The 22,013-nt window shown below is 47.3% G+C and overlaps 1 protein-coding gene across 1 annotated transcript in view; it reads right to left on the reverse strand.

The window, feature by feature from the left end:
* Window positions 1-22,013, reverse strand: part of WDR72 (WD repeat domain 72) — a 976,411-nt gene that overhangs the window by 530,396 nt on the left and 424,002 nt on the right. Inside the window, exon 14 of the mRNA XM_086958315.1 lies at window positions 19,491-19,693. Coding sequence (XP_086814441.1) covers window positions 19,491-19,693 — 203 coding nt within the window. The remainder of the gene's footprint in view (window positions 1-19,490; window positions 19,694-22,013) is intronic.

The following is a 22,013-nucleotide window of genomic DNA, read 5'->3' on the forward strand; positions in this document are numbered from 1 at the left end:
TCCATCACTCTCTAGTTCACTCTTAATCTCTTACACCCCACCATTATCGCGCCACACACTGGCCACCCTAAGTCACTTATCTATTCTTGTGAACGTAGTTCATGCAACTAAATGTACATAATTTCCCTTTTCCCCCCTTTAAGCATTTAGAGGCTAAATCACTTTAAGGCTTTTCATTGTAATTGTCCTGATGATGGACCCTGTGACTCACTAAGGGTCCGAAACGCCGTCGACTTTTCAAGCACTGAAACTAAACTGTGATTACTATGTGTTGTAAAGTGCTTAGTTGTGATACTCTGTACAATTGGATTGTTGGTAGAGTAACTTGCTTTGCCTTATAAAGCCCTTCTTTGCTGTTTACATCAACCCTATGTACCCGGTCTGTAAGTGCTGGGCACAGGCTTGTGTTCCACACTGGCTGACCGTTGGAAGGTACTCTGTGTGATTTAAATACATGAATTTTGAGTAAAATCTCTGAAAGACCGCTGTCCGGCTGGACATGTCTCTCTAAATATAGATTGACTCTGTCTATATTTTATTTAATTTGTTTTGAAATTCTCCTATGCTTGGGACCACTGTTGTTTGAAAAAAAGTATGTTCCCCGAGGTCCCTGCTGACTAAATTGGGGCCCCTTGTTGCTGTTAAATTAGATGTGCAATCTCTTAGCACACTTGATGGAATAAAATCTGACTATACTCTGATCCAATCCTCGCCACCAGTGATGATAGATGGAGTCGTCCTTGAAAGTTATGCAATGTAATTTATTGAAACAACAGCAAGTAAAGTGATACAAAAGGAGAGAACAGAAAATACAGTCGCTTTTCCCAAAAACTGTGACAAACTGACAACTCTACCAACTTCCTTAGTTAGAACTCTGCTCTTTAACGCACCATAACAGAACCCACATTAGCAGGATTCAGACACAACACAGGCCTCAGCACTTGACAGCAAATTGTGTAATTTCGTACAAAAACACTTTATCACCAGGTGCATAGAAATATAAACATGTGAAATGTAGATACATGAAATGCAAATGTGTTAGAAATTGGATTCCTGGTTGGCTAAGGTATGCACCCAGGCCATGCAAGAACCACCACCATCTGGTCAGGGTAAGATAGATACACACTAAACGATAACCTGTGGCACAGAGCAGTTAGGTTTATCTAAAGAGGCAATGTGTAAAGTATTTGTCCAACATACGCTCAGTAAATCAATTATTACACCACAAAAAGGCTGAACACAGGTTTAGAAAAATAAAAATTTCTCTGGGAAAAATTAGACCAAAATGACATAAATGGAATCCATAGAATGTGAGGTATGATTTTTTAAAGAATAAATGCAAAAACAGTGCTTAAAAGTTAATAGAGCTAAAAAGTTACTTGCGGTTGTGGTAGATCAGGGTAAATTCAAAGTTCAGGTCAACCGCGATTGAGGGCAGGCACCCTACAGGATTCATACAGGTCCCGCTAACAACATAGAGCAAAAGTGTTGAGGTGAAAGACTCGAGGCGAGCAGTCACCGCTTCGTCGTTGATCTGTCAATGGAGGTGAGCACTGTCAGTGCCAATCTGTGCAGTTGATGGAACCTTCAATGTCAAACCCCTTTCCGATGCAGGCTCTGTGTCAATGTCAACCCGGGCAGCCCGTCAAGGTGATGTAGTTGATCAGCTCCTGCATTGGCGTGGAAGCGCTATGAGTAGGTTCCGATTGATGCAAAGTCGTCGCTGTGTCAATGTTTAGCAAAATAGCTGCAGACACCCCTTCTGAGACCCAGAACTTGGAGGGGCACCTCAGGCAAGGTTAGGACTCCAAGAAGGCAGAGTACAGCAGGATTGTAGGCAGAGTACAGCAGGATTGTAGGAAGTCTTTTGTGTCCTTGAGACTTCAGAATACAAGAGGCAAGCCAGCAAGCCCACGAGATCACTTGGAGGGAAGTAGGAGCCCAGCTCTTCTTCCAGCAGAGTCAGGGAGCAGCCGGGCAACAAGCAGAAAAGCAGTCTGTTAGACTTGGTGTCTTTGGTGTTGTTTCCCTTGAATTTTGCATCTACCTCCTGTATTTTTGGTGCTGTGCTGGATTTCGTTTTAGCTGGCTTAGATGCTTTGGGCACTTTGCCACTGCTGATCAGTGTCAAAGTGTAAGTGATCCCTGTGTAAATTGTTATTACAATTGGTACTCCCTGATTGGCATTTTTGATTTACTGGTAAGTCCCTTGTAAAGTGCACAGAGTGTGCCAGAGCATGTAAATCAAATGCTACTAGTGGGCCTGCAGCACCGATTGCGCCACCCACACAAGTAGCCCTGAAAAGATATCTCAGACCTGCGGCTGAAGTGTCTGTGTGCAGTTGTAGGTTGCCATGCTGGCCTGGTAAGTGCACCAACTTGCCATGCCTTACCCTTCCCTTTTCTTACATGTAAGACACCCCTATGGTAGGCCCAAGGTACACCCATGGGCAGGGTGCAGTGTATGTGAACGGTAGGATATGTACTGTTGTGTGTGGCATGTCCTGATAGATAAGCACTACCAATTTTGTTTTTCACTATTGAAAGGCTATCTCTCCCATGGGATAGAATGGGAGGTACTTTGTAACATCCCAATGGGACAAGATGGAGAAATAAAGTTTATGCTCTCTGAACTCAGATTTTAATAACACATATTTTAGTAAACATGGCTTTTAAATTATGTGTTTTAAAATGAGACTTTTAGAAAGTTAGCATTTTCTTGTTTAACCATTCTGTGTGCCTCTGCCTGTTTGTATATTGACTGCTTGGTTTTCTTGTGACAGGGGCTGGGGATGTGCATTCACTGTAGACAGCCACTGGGGGTTAAGATATGCCCGTCTCTTCCTGGATGACTCTGAGCTGGGTTCAATAGACCTTGGCTGAATTTAGAGTAGTGGGCAGATTGCACCTGATTGGGGCCCGTCTCTCGTGCACAATGCTGTCTTTACCCCCTGTGATCATACTGCACCAGTGAGAACAGAACTGGTTTGGACTGGGCTGAGAGGCCCTTGCACAAAGAGAACAATGACAGAATGGGGTATAAGTAGTAGACCTTGAACCCCAGAACTTTATATCACTTCTGGAATCAAGAGGAACCTTTGCCAAGGAGAAGAGCTGACCATCTGTGAGGAGGAGTATTGCTCCTTTGCGGTATGGTGTGTGAGGTTGGCCTGCAGTTGCTGTTCCTGCCAAGGAAAGGACAAAGACTGGAACTTTGTTGTGAACCTGTTTGAAGAAGGTCTCCTAGGGCCTGTGTGTGCTGGTGTCCTGTTCTGCAGTCTCAGGGACACAAAGACTTCACCCACAGCTCCCCTGAATTCTAGTGCTCAGAGTTATTACCTGCCAAGTGGTGCAAATTCCAGTTCTTAGCCTCTGGGGGTTGTTCCTGCTGTTGGGAGATTTAATAAACCTAAGGAACTGAAGAAACTGATGCATCTCTCTTCTTGCAGCTGTTTTTCCTGACGCAGCACCACTGTGTGAGAAGAATCTCCATGCATCACCGTGCCGCTGCCAAATGATGATGTGCCTGTCGCAGCTGCAAGAACCAACCCATCGGGGAAGGCTGAAGAACCGATGCAGCGATGCTTGTCACCGCTGCATAGATCGCCGGGGTATCTCTGATTTCCATGCATCGTACTTGTGCTGCAAATTTTCCCGACGCATCACCCACGGACCAGAACTGTCTTGCTGTGGACGCAACACTTACCCCTACAGTCCAGATTTGATGCTTTACTTCTCCTGGGTGCAGCAGAACTGTTGCATTGCCTCCCCTAGGACAAGGAACTGACACATCTCTTTGTTTCTTGACTCTTCCCATCTCTGCAACTGTTTGGCCTTGTGAATTTTGATGCATCTAAGGGTACTTTGTGTAGAATGACACATCCATAGGTTTCTATGGACCCAGTTACTTGAAACCTTTTGAAAAATCACTCTTATTACATATATGTTACATTTTTGTTCTTTTGAAATTGCTGAGTTTAGATAAAGATACTGTATTTTTCTGAACCGGTGTTGTGTCCATTTGTGGTGTTATTGCTGTATTACTGTGTGTTTGAGTACAAATACTTTACACATTGCCTTTGGGATAAATCTGTCTGCTCGTGCCAAACAACCCTGGGGATGAGCAGGGGTTATCTACAGTGTGTATACCCCTTTCCCTGACTAGAAGCAAGGGTCCCTATTTGGACAAATATACCTACCTCTGACATCTAGAGTCCCCCATTTTAACACTGGTGGTAAGTAGTGAGAATTTGAACTTGTATTTGCACTTGACCCACAGTGATTGGTGTACATCATCAGTCTAGTGCAGACCACAATGTAACCACACTATGGGCCCGATGTAGGTAAATCCCATTTACCGATTTTGAAATACCGAATCCTACCGATTCGGTATTTCAAAATCGGTAAATGGTATGTAGGTCCCAACATCTGGATTCGTTACCGAATCCTTAGCAATTCTTTAATTACCGATTCGGTAAATACCGAATCGGTAATGCCCATTCATTCCTATGGGCTTTGAAGCCCATAGGAATGATTAGGCATTACCGATTCGGTATTTACCGAATCGGTAATTAAAGAATTCACAAGGGTGCAGGGGGTGTCACTTTGACACCCTCTGGCACCCCCAAAACAGGCACAGGTGCCATGTGGCAGGCATACCTGCCCTAAGGGCAGGTCTGCCTGTCACATGACATAGGTGTGCATGCACACATGTGCATGCACTCCGGAATCGGTATTTTACCATGGATTTGTATTCCATGGTAAAATACCGATTCTGTAAGCCATGTGCAGAAGGTACATTGCCTACCTACATAGCATTTTCGGTAATTTTACCGAATCGGTACATATTACCGAATCGGTAAATTTACCGATTCGGTAATGATACCGATTCGGTAAAATTACCGAAAATGTGCCCCTACATCTCGGTAGCCCTTTACCGATCGGAAACGGCCGAAAATCGGTATTTTCGGCCGTTTCGGATCGGTAAAGGGCTACCTACATCGGGCCCTATGTGTTTTATTTTTGGTTATATTTTTGTTAAGATGTCTCACGGCCATCAAAGACTTCAACAGCAGCATTGCTGAATTCCACTGCTGGGAGTTCTGCCCTGCCTTTAGTTGCCAATTTCAGTTCTGGGACCTTGGAGTTTGTTTTGCTGCTTGAAACCATCAGCCTCAGAAATTTGCAGTCTTCTCAGTCAGGTAAAACCTGGATCCCCATCGGATCCGTGCCCAATTGCTATATTAAAGTTAGCGGCTGAGCCAGTATCTCAAGCTCTTACTCCCATTTTCAATTCAATGTACCTAGAGGGACATTTCCCGTTCGATTGGAAAAAAGCTTCTATTCTGCCCCTTTTGAAGAAACCAAATCTTCACTCAAAAGACCTAAACAACTATAGACCCATATCCAGACTCAAGGTTCCTGCTAAAAGTATTGAAAAAAAACTTAAACATGCAGTTGAGCCAATTACTGGAGTCCTCTCAAGCCTTGGACCAAACACAATATGGCTTCCGAGGGGGCCATAGCACGGAAGCTGCCCTTTGAAATCGACAGAAGAGATAAGGACTATTCTAGATCTCGGCTGTAAAGCGGCCCTGATCTGGTTAGATCTCTCTGTAGCATTTGATACAGTCCATCACGTTCTGTTGATGGGCCGGCTGCAGGAGTTCGGGGTTCAGGGAGCAGCCTGGAGACTCCTAAGATCATTTTTGTCCAACCGGACTCAGCAGGTGGCGCTAGGGGAATTTGTATCTAAACATTTTTCATTACCATGTGGGGTCCCTCAGGGGTCCTCACTGAGTCCGATACTTTTTAATATTTGTGTCCTCCCTCGCACCTCTTATTCAGTCCTTTGGGTTTAGCCTGACTAGCTATGCAGACGATACCCAAATAGTGGTGTCTCTTCTTCCAGCGGAATCAAAAAGCACAGCAGTCCATTTTAACGATTGCATGAAGGGAGTGGGGACATGGATGGCCCAAAACTGCCTCAAGTTAATCTACAATAAGACGGAGGTGGTATGTTTTGGGAATGATCCCAATTTCTGGACGCCAGAATGGTGGCCAGATACCTTGGGTCCTCTTCCCGTACCCAACAAGAAGGTAAAAAATCTTGGGGTGTGGATAGATCAGAAGCTTAATTTTAAAGATCAGGTTAATTCAGTGGCTTCTGCAATGTCCTACGCCCTTAGGTCCTGCAAGAAAATTCTGCCTTTGCTACCGATTGAATGTCGTAAAACAGTGATCACAGCTCTCACCATGTCGAGGCTGAATTAATGTAATAGTCTGTACTTTACCATTCAGGAAGGTTCAATGAAGAAGCTGCAACTCTTACGCATGCAGCTGCTAGACTGCTGTTGGGCATTCCCAAATATGCCCCAATAGCGGATGAGATTCAAAAACTACACTGGCTGCCACTCAGGAAGCGCACTATGTTTAAGGCGATGTGTCTGGTCCACAAGGCTCTCTACGGAGCAGGGTCGGCCTATCTAAAAGAACGCCTTTATTGGTATACGCCAAGCAGATTATTACGTTCATCGGATGCCAAATTGGCTCATGTGCCATTTATCAGAAAGGCCACCTGGGGTGGTAAAAGCTTTGTGGCAAATGCTACCAAAGCATGGAACAAGGTTCCCCATCGGCTTAGAGCTATATCAAAACTTTTTCTTTCGAAAGGCTTTAAAAACTTGGCGGTATACGGAATAGTTAATTAAACGTTATGCTTGGCTTGGTCCCTCTGGAGAGATTTCACATAGCGCCAGGACACCCATGGGTAACATTGCGCTCTATAAATGTCATAAATAAATAAAATCAATGCATCGCCCTTCCAGAGCCTGTTTTTCCAACCCAGCACCGCCCTGCTGGAGACATTTCCACGCACCACTGCCATGCAGCAGACGAAATCGAGGCAGCACCAGCCTGCGGCCAAAGAAATCCCAACAGCCCAAGTTCAGTGCACTATGCCGCCGAAGTCCAAGACCACCGCATTGACTCCAACACAGAGCCTGCTGTGTAGCTGAAAGAATCCACACAGTATTAGACCGCGGCTGAAGAAATGAATGCAGCCCCTGTTTATCGCTGCCTCGACCTTCAGCTCGCCCAGATTTCTGCGCATCGCACCTGTGCACCAAGTTTTCTGACACATCAACCGCAGACCAGAACCGTCTTGGATTTCAAAGCATTGCTACCTCTTATATTCCGGATTCTATGCAACACTTCTCCTGCGTGCATCAGCAGTGTCTCATTGCCTCCCTAGTAACTCAGGAACCAACGCATTGTTGTGTTTTCCGATGCTTCCCTCCACTGCAGTGGTTTTGCCTTGTGAATTTTGACACATCTAAAGGTACAGTGGGTACAATCACCGCATCCATTGTCTCCTTTGGACAGAATTTCTAAGAGCTTATAAAAGTGATATTTTGAGTTGTATGTGATGATTTTTTGCCATTTTGGTTTTGTTTGGTTTAGATAAAGTTTTTTATCTTTTTAAACTGGTGTGGTATCCATTTGTAGTGTTTCACTGTGTTACAGTGTGTGTTATGTTGCTTTAAATATTGCCTCCGAGATAAGCCTGACTGCTTGTTCCAAGCTACCAAAGGGGTGAGCACAGGTTATCTTGGGTGTGTATTCTCCTTATCCTGACTGGAAGAAAGGGTCCCTTACTTGAATAGGATACAAACCTGCCAACTAGAGACACCCATTTGTAATTGGTAGGAAGTGAAAACGATTTGATAAACAGCCATTTTGCATTGTTATAGGAAAATAAAATACACCTAAATATTTTTTTTTAAATTAAATTGCTAGCATAAACATTAGTGAATCTTTTCGTTTCAAGATAGGCGTAAGAAATAAGCTGATGAAGTGTTAGTCCCCATAATTCTCTCTCCACCAAGTATCAAACATATGTGTTTTATACAGAAGCTAGTCAATGTCACTAGTGACTATAACCTTTAGGGACTCTCCTTAGGCTGAAACCCAGAAACCAGGTGAGAGGCAATATGTAGAATTAATAACAAGCTGGGCAATCAGTAATGCAACATTTGAAATTCATTAGAGGATGCAATCAACATAGTGGAAATGTGTAGGAGATGTTTGGGCGACATTCCTTTATAAAGGAGTGAGGAAAAAACGTATTAAGCACAAAAATATGTTCCATTCTAACGACGATCAAATATAATATCACGTACTTTAATAAATCCTTCACAAAGTTGGATCAGGGATGGCCCGACTCACTTGCATATAAGCGCCCCCGCAATCGGAGTAAATGTTTATGTTTCAATGGGGACATGAACCGAGACTGCTAATGTGATTTCAGCTTTCTGGCAATTATTGCATTTCTTCTTATGTTACTACTCTCCAAGCTGACCACCCACAGAAATAAGTCTATTGTTTTGTGATTCGGTGCCTTAAGTTATGCCATTTCTCACATAGGAAAGATGTCCTAGTGTTTTCATAAAACAACATTCAACAACTTCTAAACACTTTGATTGGAGATGATTTTATAACTGTAATATGCTTCTGAGATATTGTACCTTTAAGTTTCAAAAGTGTTTTTATTGAAAATTTCAACAGGCATATAGTGAGACATCTCTACAAGAAAAGTAAGCTTAGAGCATATAGCGGGCGGGACAGACAAGCATGTCTTCCCTAGTATGCCAAAGCAAGCAATGAAAGTATGCCCAATAGGCGGTTTGACATCGTGCGTGGAAGGGCATAGAAGAGACATAAAAAAACCAACCAGAATTAAAAACCCCCACCCCCTCCCCTCGCAATCCCCCCGCCCCGACCAGTGTGCCTGTGAAAGTCAGTGTTACCAGCATGGTGTCGCAGAAGCGCGATGGGGCCAGAAGTAAAGTCACCGAGAGTCATCGGTGGTGTTAGTGAGGCGCATAACCCTAAGGTATTTGGGGCAGGTAATTTCATTGAATTCCTTGGACAGGAGGGTCAGCAGAGGAAGCCACGTTTTACGGAAGGCGTCTGTGGAGTTAGTGAGAGTGGCGTGGATGCGCTCCATCCCAAGGGTGAACCACAATTTGTGGAGCCAACCAGTGTGAGTAGGTCTAATCGTAGAGCCCCAGAGCGACAATATGTGTTGCGTGGCTGCCTGCATAGCGATGCCCATCTGTCTCCCACGCAATGATTTCAGGGGGAACATTAATGCATTGGGTAGGCCCAGCACAGTGTATGCAGGGAATCTCGGGACCTCAGTCTCGAAGGTGGAGTCAATCTCGTCTAGGACTTGTTTCCAAAAGTCCCCCAGCTCCGGACAATCCCAGAGGATGTGGGTTAGGGTACCCTGTTCCCCGCACCCTCTCCAGCATAGGTCGCTGCGCTTCGGGTTCCCTTGGTGTAGTCGGACTGGAGTAAGGTGCCAGTATATGGCGAGTTTTACTGCTGTCTCCTTTGCCTTGGTGTTGCGTGTGGTGTGTGAGGCCCTATAGTAGATGTACCCCCATTCTTTGGGTGACAAGGCCCTCCCCAGTTCCGCCTCCCAACGTCTTTGGCCAGCTGATTTAGCCAGGGCGGGTAAAGGTGCGAGCATTTTATAAAGTTCGGAGATGAGGTGCTTGTCTGTAGTTTTGGTAAGCAGCCATTTCTCAAAGTCCGTCATGGGGCGGCTCACCAGGGTGACGATTTTAGGGTCAGTGAGCCAGTGTCGGAGTTGTAGGTATTGGAAGAGATGGGGACGCTCTAACTCATATCCCTGCTTAATGTCCTCAAAGGTAAGAAATCCGTTCAAGTCAAAAAGGTCACCCGCAGCCCGGCATGCCGAGCCCCGCCACTGAGAGAATGTGCCTGTGCCCTCGCCCGGGGGGAAGTCAGGGTTGTCTAGTATGGGAGTGAAGGGGGAGGGGAAGGTGGTCAGCCCATGTTTAAATGCTACTCGATTCCACACCTGTAGAGTCGTGCGGGTGATGGGGGACCGTGGCATATATCTCGGCCTTTGGTGTTTAGCCAGGAATGGGATTCTCCACAGCGGCGCTCGCGCCATGGCTCTATCCTGGAAGAGCCATCTTTTCTCTGATTCGGGTCTGTACCACTCCACCAGGTATCGGAGTTGGGATGCCTGGAAGTATCGCACCAAGTCTGGGACTCCAAGGCCGCCCTCGTCCATGCTTCTGTAAGTGAGCAATTCTTGAAGTCGTGCTCTCTTCCCTCCCCAGATAAAATTAGATAGTAAGTCTTGCAGGGCTTTCAATGTGCCTTTTGGGGGCATGATTGGGATCGTTTGAAACAAATATAAAATCCGTGGCAGGATCGACATTTTTACAGCTGCCACCCGTCCCAGTAGTGAGAGAGGTTGTTTGGACCACCTCGCCAGGTCCGATCGGATCTGGGTGGTGAGAGTGGCGTAATTGGTGGAAACTGTGAGATCCGTCGAGGGAGTCAAGGTTATTCCTAGGTACTGTATTTGGGCGGCTAACTGAAGGCCACTAGCGTGTCCTATGGTCGGGGCTTGCGGGCGCGCGTGTTTGCCTAGCGGTAAAATTAGGGATTTTGTGACATTAATGCGGAAGCCCGAGACCGCCCCAAACGAGTCCAGTTCTTCCACGAAGGCAGGTATTGAGGAATCAGGACTGTCTAGGGTGGCTATGACGTCGTCCGCGTAAAGACTGATAGGATGGGGTTCGTGTCCGAAGTCAATGCCCTCTATCTTAGGGTTTTCCCGGACTCTCTGAGCAAGCGGCTCAATGTACATTGCGAATAGGAGGGGGGAAAGTGGACACCCCTGCCTGGTGCCTCGCTGGATCTCGAACGGGAGTGCAGGCTCCCCAGTCGAACCGTGGCCTGCGGGCGATGGTAACAGCCCGCTATGCGTGAGCAAAAACGGTCGCTAAGGCCAAACCGGCGTAGCACATGCTGTAGGTAATTTCAGTTCACGCGATCGAACGCTTTTTCTGCGTCGATGGCGAGAAGCGCAGAGTCCGAAGCCTGAAAATGTGTCTTATCAATAAGGTGGAGTACTCGTTTGGTGTTGTCGCTACATTGGCGGCCAGGAACGAATCCGGATTGATCAGGTTCCAAAAGACCAGACAGGCATGGGCCAAGGCGTGCTGCAAGAATACCTGTATAAAGTTTTAGGTCTAGGTTTAACAATGAGATGGGGCGGAACGCGGAGCATTGCGTGGGTTTTTTCCCTGGTTTAGGAAGCACCACTACTTCAGCGGCCAACATGTCCGGAGGTATGGCTCCCGCCCCCTCAAAGGAATCGAAGAGGCGGGCAAGCACCGGGGCCAGGCGCCGGCTGAAAAGCTTATAAAAGCCGGCCGAGAAGCCGTTCGGCCCTGGGGATTTGAGTGGACGCAGTCGAGATATGGCAGCTAGGACTTCTTCTTGGCTAATGGGGGCGTCGAGAGCCTCCGCAGTAGACTCGGGGATTACGGTGACGGCCGCAGTGGCCAGGTACGCCTCAATGTCCCCGGGTGGGGCCCCCTCCTCCCTGTACAGGGAAGCGTAGTAGGAACGAAATGCCTCGGCTACCTGTGCATCGTCCGCGAGTACCTCACCACTGTCGCCGACCAAGGTATTGATTTTGGCCCGCTGGGTCTTAGCTTTTAGAGCGCTAGCCAGTAGGCGACCTGTCTTGTTCCCTCCGACATAATAGGAATGTTGTAGGCGGAGAGCTGCGAATTCCGCCCGGTCTATATCCAGACTGGCGAGTTGGGCTCGAGCCGCTTTCAGCTGTTTCCACACGCGGGGGGCACAGGTGCGGCTGTGTACTCTCTCCAATTCCGCCACCCGTGCCGTAAGTTCCTCTCTCTTGCTCTTACGGTCTTTAGCTTCCGCTGCAGCGATAGCTATGAGTTCGCCCCGCACAACCGATTTCAGAGCCCCCCAGAGCGCCGTCATCGAGATGCCAGGTGTATCATTGGTGGCTAGGTAAGCATCAATGCAGTCCCCAATACTTTTAGTGACAGCAGGTCGCTGTAGCAGTGTTTCACGGAGGCGCCATGGGCCTCGGGGGCGATGGAGTGTGCGGAAAGTGAGGGAGAGTTCCACTGCGTCGTGGTCCGAGAGGGCTGCAGGTATTATGGCAATCTCCTTAAGTATTTTAAGGAGGTCCGAGGAACCCAGGAAGTGGTCAAGCCTGGCGTAGGTGTGGTGTACATGGGAGTAGAATGTGAATTGTGAGGCGGTCGGGTGTCGGGCTCTCCAAAGGTCTATCAGGTCCCTGTCCGACAGCCATTCCCGACAGGCGGATGACAAGGCCCCAGTGTCCCCGTAGCGGTGTCCGGATCGGTCTGCCTGTGTGTCCATAATGACATTGATGTCCCCACCCAGGAGTAGGGGTGCATGCAGGGATTGAAGAGCTTCGGACACGGCGCCTTTTAAGAAAGCCTCTTGACCTGCGTTCGGGGCGTAAAGGGAGCCTATTGTAAGCGTTGTGTCACCTAAAGTAAAAGAGTGTGCTAGGAGACGGCCTTTGATTTCCCCCACCCTATTACCCACCTTCCCCCTGAAAGATCTAGAGATCAGGATCGCAACCCCGGCATGTTTTGTTGGAAGGGAGGAAAAGAGTTGCTGTGGGAAGGCCCGCGAGCGCATTCTGTGCCAGTCCCTCTGCAGGAGATGTGTCTCATGCAGCAGGCAGATATCAGCTTCAGAGTTTTCCAGGTAGGAGAGAACAGCTCTCCTCTTGATCGGGTTGTTAAGCCCTTTTACATTGAGCGTTATGACCTTAAGAGTGGAATTCGTCATCGTGCAGAGGGCAAGCAACACAGCTCAGAGTGGGCTATCGTCATGTTATGGGAGCATGTGGTGATGTGTGGCAGGCAATGTATGACTAGGCGTCTCTGTGTAGCTGGACGCAAATAATGCGCGCGGATGTGCAAGCTATCTCGGTCCCCACACTTCCGCGAAACACCTCTCGGAGTATGAGCAGGATTGGTGTGGCACACTGGTCCCCCCCCTGGATCCCCCCCTAACCCAACATCCCCCCCTGAACGAACCCAGAGCCACCACAGTGCATGAGGCAGTACACCCATAGAAGAATGGCAATATGAGGAGGCATTGAAACAAAACCCCATCCCCCCCCTCCCCCACCCCCTCTCAACATCCCTGAAACTTGTAGTCCCAATCCTATCGTTGCGCACAGGATCGTGGTAAAGAACATTGAAGGGGTCATTTCCGATGGCGGCCTCCCCGGCCCCCCACCCGACCCACCCGCCGTTAGGCCGAAGTATGTGCGGTGTGCAGTCTCCCAGGTAGCAGCAGAAGTCACTCTGGGGAGGAGGTCTCTTTGATCACTTCCGCCACCGCAGTTTCTCGCTCTCGGGAAATGATGGAGGCGTCTGGCTTGAGGCGTTGGTATGGGGAGCGTTTGCGATGCACAGTTTGCCAGCCTCCCCTGGAAGAGCCCTGTGAGCTTCTGAATACCGGTTCAGTGTCAATTTGATCCAAGCCCAAGAGGTCACATGTGTCCCTGAGAGATCTCAGCTGTTGCAATCGGCCATTCCATTTGAAGATTATCCGGAAGGGATGTCCCCAGGAGTATGGAACCTCTTTCTGACGCAGGAAGTCAGTGACTGGTTTGAACTCCTTCCTCTTCTGGAGAGTGATGGAAGAAAGAGCCTGGTAAAGGGCGATGGGGCGACCCTGAAACTGAATGGGCTGGGCTCGCCGGGCCTCGCGAAGGATCCGTTCCTTCAACGGGAAGTCCGGAAGGAAGGCCAGGATGTCTGGCGGCGGGGCCGGCGTTCTACGGGGCAGTCCCACCCGATGGGCCCGGTCGATTCGGATGGGGAAGTCCTCCGCCTCGCCCAGAACGTGCCTGAAGAGAGTCTGCAGGTAGGCGACGACATCAGCCCCCTCATCTTTCTGAGGGACCCCCCGGACCCGTATGTTGTTGCGACGGGAGCGGTTTTCCAAGTCCTCGGCGTGGGCCTGGAGATCCATTTGCTGGTCAGTGAGCCGCAGGACTTCTTGCTGGAGTTGTTCAATTTCGGCACTTCTAGCTTGGTCTGCCTCTTCAACTGCGACCACCCGTTCGCCTAGGTCTTCCACGTCGCGTCGGAGTTCCTTAACTTCTCCTGCAACCTCCTGTTTCAGGGACTTAAAGTCTTCGCGGAGGGAGTTGAATAATGTCTCCAGAAAAGATTTGGTGATAGGCACCTGGTCATCCACAGCCACCAGTGGTGCCTTCCCCGTCACGGGGGAGGGGGGGTCTTTGCTAGTTCTGGGTTGCGATTTAGCTAACAGTTCTGGGAGAGGTTGCGACCCCTTCCTACCTCGTTGCGCTGCCATGGCACGGGGGGCGTGAGGGCCCGATGGACAATCGTGTAGGTAGGGACAATGCAGTGATGAAGGGGAAAGGCAAACGTGAGAGCGCCTTCGCAGTCACCCGGCTGGCGTATGGGCAAAGGCTGGTGCTAGGGCTCAGTCCCCCTTCGACTAGGGGGCAAAGGGAAGGCGCCCGTCTAAGTCTGCAGGCACCCTCTGTGTGGAACCCAGGCGCAAGGAGTTCTGCTGCACCCCGATGCTAGGGAGGCTCTCCCCGAGTTGCTCCAGAACAGGCAGTAGGAGCACACACAGTTATCCCCGCACCGGAGGCTCGATCGTGCCCCCCGAGTTCTCCCCGCTCCCCCTCTCACTCTTCTCACCTGTGTAGCCTGGCGTGTCGGAGAGTCACCGTGTACCAGGCCGGTCCAGCGTCAGGAAAGCTGCAGTGATGCTGGAGGGCCACAGGATCAGGTCCGGGCTGTCGGGGACCACCAGCAGACGTGGGGGGTCGGTGCTGGAGCACGCTGCATGCAGGACCTTTCCGGCGGGTCGGGCCGGCCCCTCAGAAGTGAGCCCGGGCCGGACGAGTGGTAGGCCCAAGCCGGGGCCTCGATTTCTTCTCCGCCGGTCCGGGTCCCCCGGCAGCTACCGAGTCTTTTGGGCGGCGACTGCTACCCTCCCAGAGGGTATGGCGGCAAGGTGGGGGTTCGCAGCACGCCCCGCAGTGCGGGAGGGGGCCCGACTTGCCACCGAGTGCGCCGGATGGCTGCTGGAGAGGGCGCCGATGGTCCGCTTCTAGGCCCTAAGCCGGGGCCTCGCGTGGCAGTGCAGCCGGTCCAAAGTGTCCCGGTTCTGGGCGGAGCGCCGGAGATGCTGGCGGTGTCCGGGATCCCTCGTGGGAGTGTCGGCAGCTGCGGGAGGCAACCGGGCGTTTGCCGGTGTGTTGAGACACCCACCACGGGGGTGGGCCACAGTCCGCCCGGAAGCGCCAAGGGGACCCTCACTTGCTGGCGCGGCCGCTGTTGCTGGGCGCCAAACGGAGTCCTCGGCGATTCTGCCCCTGCCGCTGCTAGGAACCGCAAAGTTGTGGCGGGGGCTCTAAAGCAGGCAATTTCTCCTCTCCTCCAAGTGCAGATATGGGGGAGACTGCAGCAATAAACGGCGGAACGGCGGGATCGGGCAGGGAGCTCTAGAGACCTGCGTCCGATCACGCCGCCATCGTAGACACGCCCCCGATATTGTACCTTTTGAATGAAAATGTTAAATGAAGGGTAAAACAAGGATTAACACTTTTGCAACATCACAGTAAGTAATCTAATAACAAATCAACATCATTATCACAGTCTTTTGTGACAATAACGTAAAGGAAAGCAAGGGCTCTGGCTGGATAAAAAACAGCTGTCATTCACAACTCAAACGGTGGGAGGGAGGCGAATAACTGTAGCACTGTTAAATTTCAACTAGTATATTTTGTTGTCCGAGAAGAAGAGCGAAAATTGAGTAGTAAGTAAGCATTATCCACTTCAGGATTTGCAATTTGATAAACAAGCACCTTGTGTTTTGCAAAATGGCAATGCATAACGGAAGGATGGTAATAGCGTGTGAGCAGTTACCTCTAGAATGTGTCTATATATTGTAAGGTCAAATATTACGGAGGAGTGGTTCAATATAAATCATATACAACATTACTATGCATGAGTCTGTACACTTGAAACTTGCAGACGCGTTTGATTACACCAATCTTAAGGCACACATTTAGAAGAAGTAACGTAGTGTGGGCAAAGAGGTTACTCGTTATTTCGTAATTTCTCAATAAATATATATATACCAAAGCCCCGACGTGCTGCCTCAAATCTGCCTATACGAAGAAAGATTGCCTTGGAATATATATATATATATATATATATATATATCCCCTGAGTGGCCCTTACCTTGTCCGTTGGGATTGGGAAATTGTGGATGTGTAAGCGCCAGCCAAAGGCGTGTTAAGGGTCCCGCTCCACAAAGAGGCCGGTGTGTTACTGGTCCCCCGCTGCTTGCAGCGTTTGCTGAATCAAGTTATTGATATTCACCGGCACGCCCCTGAGTGCATCCCATTCCAGGCATCGCTGTGTTATGCAGATCATCAGTCGACGAGGAGATAGAGATAACCCATCCTGCCTCACCAACCTGTGGGTACACGCGCTGAGAGGCTGGAACGTCAAAGGGGACTGAAGGAAGAACTTTGTTTCCTGCAGAGACTCGTCATTTCAAACACTCCGCACCTTCCAGAAATTCGTTTCCCTCAAACAACTTTCACCCAGATATACTGCATTCTGGGGGCTGCAGTCGTGGCAGGACTGCAGCTTAGTTGGAGTCATGTGACCAGTGGTCAGTGGATATCCACCAATAAGGGAGACACTGGACATTTATAGGTGGGGTGGAGTTACGCTTTGCATACGGTGGCATCCGAAGAAGGCCGTAAGGCTGAAATGCATCATGCCATGCTGTTTCAACAAAGAACTTCCCGAAGACTCCCCTGAGTGGCCCTTACCTTGTCCGTTTGGATTGGGAAATTGTGGATATATATATATATATAGAGAGAGAGAGATTTAAAAAAAAAACTTTTTAACTTATAGACGTTAAAGGGTAGCCTAGAAAAAGATTATTTACTTTTTTTTTTTAAAACAGACTTAAAATACAGCATTTGGGCAAACATGCTTAAAAGCCATCAGGTGTCTCAAGAACATATTACATTGTTGCATATTGACTTTGTTTCTGTATAACCTTTAATGACAGCCGGCATGTGACAATTGCAGGAATTGGGATTTACCAGTCTCAAAATCTCACTTTTTTAAAGCTGTGAGACTTTAAAAGCACAAAGGGGAAAAATCTCATAATTTCAAGAGAGGCCTAGCAGGAATGGAACATTTCCTACACGTTGCTTTGTTATATTTTTAAATCTAAGAAATAACCCAAACTTTACCTCCTTTGACAGTAAATATCATACATCATTCCATGACATAGATAGACACACATTCAAGGCCATTTTTACCTCCAGCGACAGAATCAAATTCACCAACGTAACTGAACTTACCTGGACCGACCATATTTACTTCAACATCTCCGACACCCAGCACACCATTGCCAAGCATCACTGCACCAACCACTGAAGCTGGGGCAAGGTAACCGAGACTCAATAGACCCAGGTCCCCAGCATCACAAAGCCTGAAACCTCAGCAGACCTTGACCAGGCCATAAAGAACTTCTTTGCTTGGATCACAAAATGTACTGACAGAGTTGCCCTGCTGAAACCAGCAAAAGCCAACAACACCTCAAAACATGCCAACTGGTAAACACCAGAGCTAAAAACCATCAAGCACAACTGCTACCAACTCGAGAAATGATGGCACAGCACTAAGGACCCCACTGACAAAACCACTCATAAAGCAGCCCTCAGCATCTACCACCTGTGCATCAAGTAAGCAAAGAGAGCAGCCATCACTGCCCACATCGACACCGTGGCCAACCACTCAAAGGAACTGTCCACCCCGACTCAAGAAACCCCTTCTACCCCTCCCAAGAACACTGCAACACCCTCTCGGACCACTACCACAGCAAGATTAACACCATCCACAAACCCCTAAACCACCACTCTCAGCTTTGACAACCTCATCCAACCAACAAACACCAGCTGACTGATCACAACCTGATCTTCGCTCACCATTCAGACCACCACAGCCATCATGTTGTTTAACCACTCTGGGCCACCGACCTTCCCCTGCCCACACCATCTCTTCAACCTCTTAACCAACCCTATTAGCACATAACTTATTAGCACTCTTAACACCTCCATCTCCACAGCAACCTTACCGGAAAGATGGAAACACTCAGAGATCAGACCCCTCTTAAAGGAGCTCTCTGCCAACCCCAGCGACCTCAATCATTACTGACTGATCTCCCTGCTACTCTCCCAGGCCAAAGTACTCGAGAAAGCCATCGACCAAGAGCTCACTGAATACCTGGAACAAAACAACCTACTCAATGCCTCACAAGCAGGGATTCTACGCCATCCATGGCACTGAGACCATGCTGCCACAACCAACGTCAGAACTCTCCTTGACCATGTAGAAACTGTGACCCTTATCTACCTTGACCACTTTGCTGCATTTGACACAGTCTCCCACCACACCCTTAAAGACAGACTCCACAATGTTGGCATACAGCAAAACACCCTCAAGGGCATTGCCTCTTTCTTAATAGGATGCACACAGAGCATCTGACTGCCTCCATTCACCTCCGCACCCAAGGACATAATTTGCAGCGTGCCCCAAGGATCATGCCTCAGCCCCACTGTGTTCAACATCTACATGATCCCTCATACATGTTGTCAGATCCCACTGGCCCAACATAATCTCCTACACAAATGGCACTCAACTAATCCTCTCACTCATCAAGTACCCCACACCAATGCTAAAACCAACTTCAGCAATGCCATGGCCAATGTAGCCAAATGGATGAGAGACAACCACTTTAAACTAAACTCCGACACAACAAAAGTACTTATCTTTGGGAAGAACTCCTCCATATGGAACCACAGCTGGTGGTCAGCAGAACTCAGACCAACACCCACACCAACAACCCATGCACGTAACCTGGGCATCATCTTCGACAGATGACTGACCATGAAATGACAAGTCAACACAGTTGCCTCCTCCTGCATTCACACCCTTTGCATGCTCCACAGAATCTTCAGATGGATCACAATCACGACAATCAAGCAGCACCTCATCACTAGCCACCTCGGCTATGAAAATGGCTTCTACACTGGAATTTCCACCCAGCTCCTCAGAAGACTCCAGACCACACAGATTGGTGCAGCCAGACTCATCCTGGACCTCCATAAACGGACCCAAGTCAACACCACCTCAGAAACCTTCACTGGCTTCCCATCCAGAAGAGATGTCAGTTCAAGATCGTCACACATGCATACAAACCCTACACGATCAAAGACTGTCCTACATTAACCATCTGCCTGCAAAGACACATGTGCTCTGCCTTACCCTCCCTTACAATCACCCCACACATCTGCTGCAGCAGCTGATCCTTTCCTACATTGCCACCAAGAACTGGAACGACCTGACCACCACTTGCGAACACCCCTGTCCCTGGTGGACTTCAGAAATGAACTCAAGACCTGGATCATCGACGGAGACACAACACCCTCAACGTCTATATACCTCTAAGGGTGACAGTGCTAAGCTCTACAACTGCTGATTGATTGTTTGATGACCTACCTTTTGTGAGAACTTTTCGGTGTGCGGCTGGCTGTATACCACTGTGCCGAGCTTATTGGAGCTTGTAGTTTTGTAGATTGAGTTTTTCTTGGGTGTCTCTTGGGCAACACAGGGTACAGGATCTGACCTAAAACAATGAGACTCTACACAAGATGTCAAAATTGCTTTTGCTAAGTCCCCAGTTTCGTGCCGCTCCAGGGTACCTAAAACAAGAAAACACAAAGAATTACTTATTAGAAACCTTCTAAATATTAAAACTACAACAATTACTGCTTGGACATTACCAGCAATGCCTTAGCAGTGTCTTTTTTTGCTGCAAACATGTCCTTTGAGGTAAAAAACTCCCAGTCAAACACCAAGAAAAACATTGTTTCTTCACTGCAAGCAAGTGTGCATCACAACACTTTCTGCAGGAAGAATAACTGTAGTATGCAAACCTGACATTCTTTTACCCATTCATACATTAACCAAGAAAAATGACAGTGTTGCAGTTTAATCAGAAAAAAAGTTTGAATCAGTTAAAATGTACTCTTAACTGAAAAATGCAACAAATAGCATTGTGAATACTTATTTTCCTTTCATACAACACTAGTGTGGCATTTAGTTGAAAAAAATTACATGATTCTGATAGTGGCCAGCAATACAACTATTTACAAGCCAAACTTATATTTAGGGCTCCCGGTTTTATGGTATTTATATTTTTGCAATTTCCATCTGTATTTATCCATATTTATTTTTTTGCAACTTTTACCTGTAGTTATCCATCTTTATTTTAGGTTTTTGTGAAAAAATGAAGCAGAAACGTGTATATTTCTGCATTTGTTTAACCAGTTAATGTGCTCTTGTGCCTGAACACCTGACAGGTTTCAATGATATATACACACTCAGTTGGTAAAATATGCACTTGTAAGAACATATGTAAATTGTAGTATCAAGGTTGTGCAAATCTACTGCTGTTTAAGGCTCTTTACGAAAATCCCTATATTTTTTTAATCCCTTTGCCTGTCAATCAGCACAGCTATTGGCCTGGCAGTCATGATTGACAGCATTTAGAATCACTAAAAAACAACCCAAGTTCCGATTTTAACCACATTTAAAAATCAACACAGAAAGGAAAATAAATGGTTTTCTGTCTATATTTATCGGTAAAAAACAGTAAAAACAGAAAACAGGGAGCCTTACTTCTATTATAAAGGCTGAAAGCCATCAGAACTGTTGATTGTATATTTCAGTTTGCCTTTCTGATATTATAAGTCAACCCAACGTTTAATATAGCCAAAAAAGAACACATTGAGAAACATCGTTCAGCGCAATGTTTGAGGATTTGAGTGTAATATGTGATATGGCTGTGGGGCCTTATTGTGGACTACTTTCACAAATACCATCTTGGGTCCAGTCAGGCTCGTTTGTAAAAATTAAGCTCAACCCTGGGTAGTTGTAGTTTCAAGCAGCAAGACTAAACAAAGGAACTTCGAGTAAATAATTTTACACCAATGAACAGAATAAGAAAGTCACACAACAAGAAAGAGACACAACAATGGTTTATAAAAAATAGAGTTGTATTATTATTTGTAGAGCGCTCAACTACTCGTGTGCTTCTTGGTGCTATCGGAGATAAGAACACAACCTGGCTAACATAAAATAAGGAATAAGGGGCAACTAATTTATTGATCAAAAAAAGTTTTACTGAATGAAGGGATAGCAGGATTTGCACCTACTTCTACAAGCAGTTTATTCCATTCCCTTGCTGAGACTACTGGGAAATCTCTACCTCTAAAAGTAACTGACCTAATTTTGGGCACTTCCAAAATGAAATGCCTGAAGGTGGAAAGTGTGACAATGTGAAAAGAGCTTACATTTAGAGCCCAGAAGGAAAGGCGAGGAGTACAGATGCGCTGCCAACTATCTTTTGCACTGTGACCAACATTTCGAACTGTATTTTTTTTTATTGGAGCCAGTAGAGTCATCGGACACTAGTCAACCTCTGCAGCAGCTATAGCTTTTTAAGGGATTTCTCCAGTAGTTTCAGGTTGATAGTTTTCCTCTAGTTCAGCCAAAATTGTATTAATGTGGTCACTACCAAATCATGGGATTTTGATGAAATGCAGGTTACAATGTTTTTTTTTTCTCAAAAACTTTATTTGCCAGAAGCATACACATATTACTTTTGGGTTTCCAAGGAATTACCAGAATCAACATTAATGCCCAGATTAAGCAACAATTTTACGAGAGTGGTTAGAGAGCCCTATTCATAGGACTATAAGGCAAGGTTCCATTTATCCATTTTTTTAAATTAACAATTATGTTTGGAATGGACTAAATCTGAAACAATTTAAAACCTTCACATTTTCGCCAATGACGGTCTAAGTTAAGTCTTCTTGTATGATAAAAGGAAGCAATTGATTTGAATGTCTAACTGCCACTTTAAATAACAATTGTGCATCATCAGTGCACATAACAGTACACAAATAGACAAACACACACACATAGAACAGTACACCACAAGGACTGCTAGTGGGAGAA

This window comes from Lissotriton vulgaris, chromosome 2_1 (genome assembly GCF_964263255.1).
Source record: "Lissotriton vulgaris chromosome 2_1, aLisVul1.2, whole genome shotgun sequence".
NCBI classification, from domain to species: domain Eukaryota; kingdom Metazoa; phylum Chordata; class Amphibia; order Caudata; family Salamandridae; genus Lissotriton; species Lissotriton vulgaris.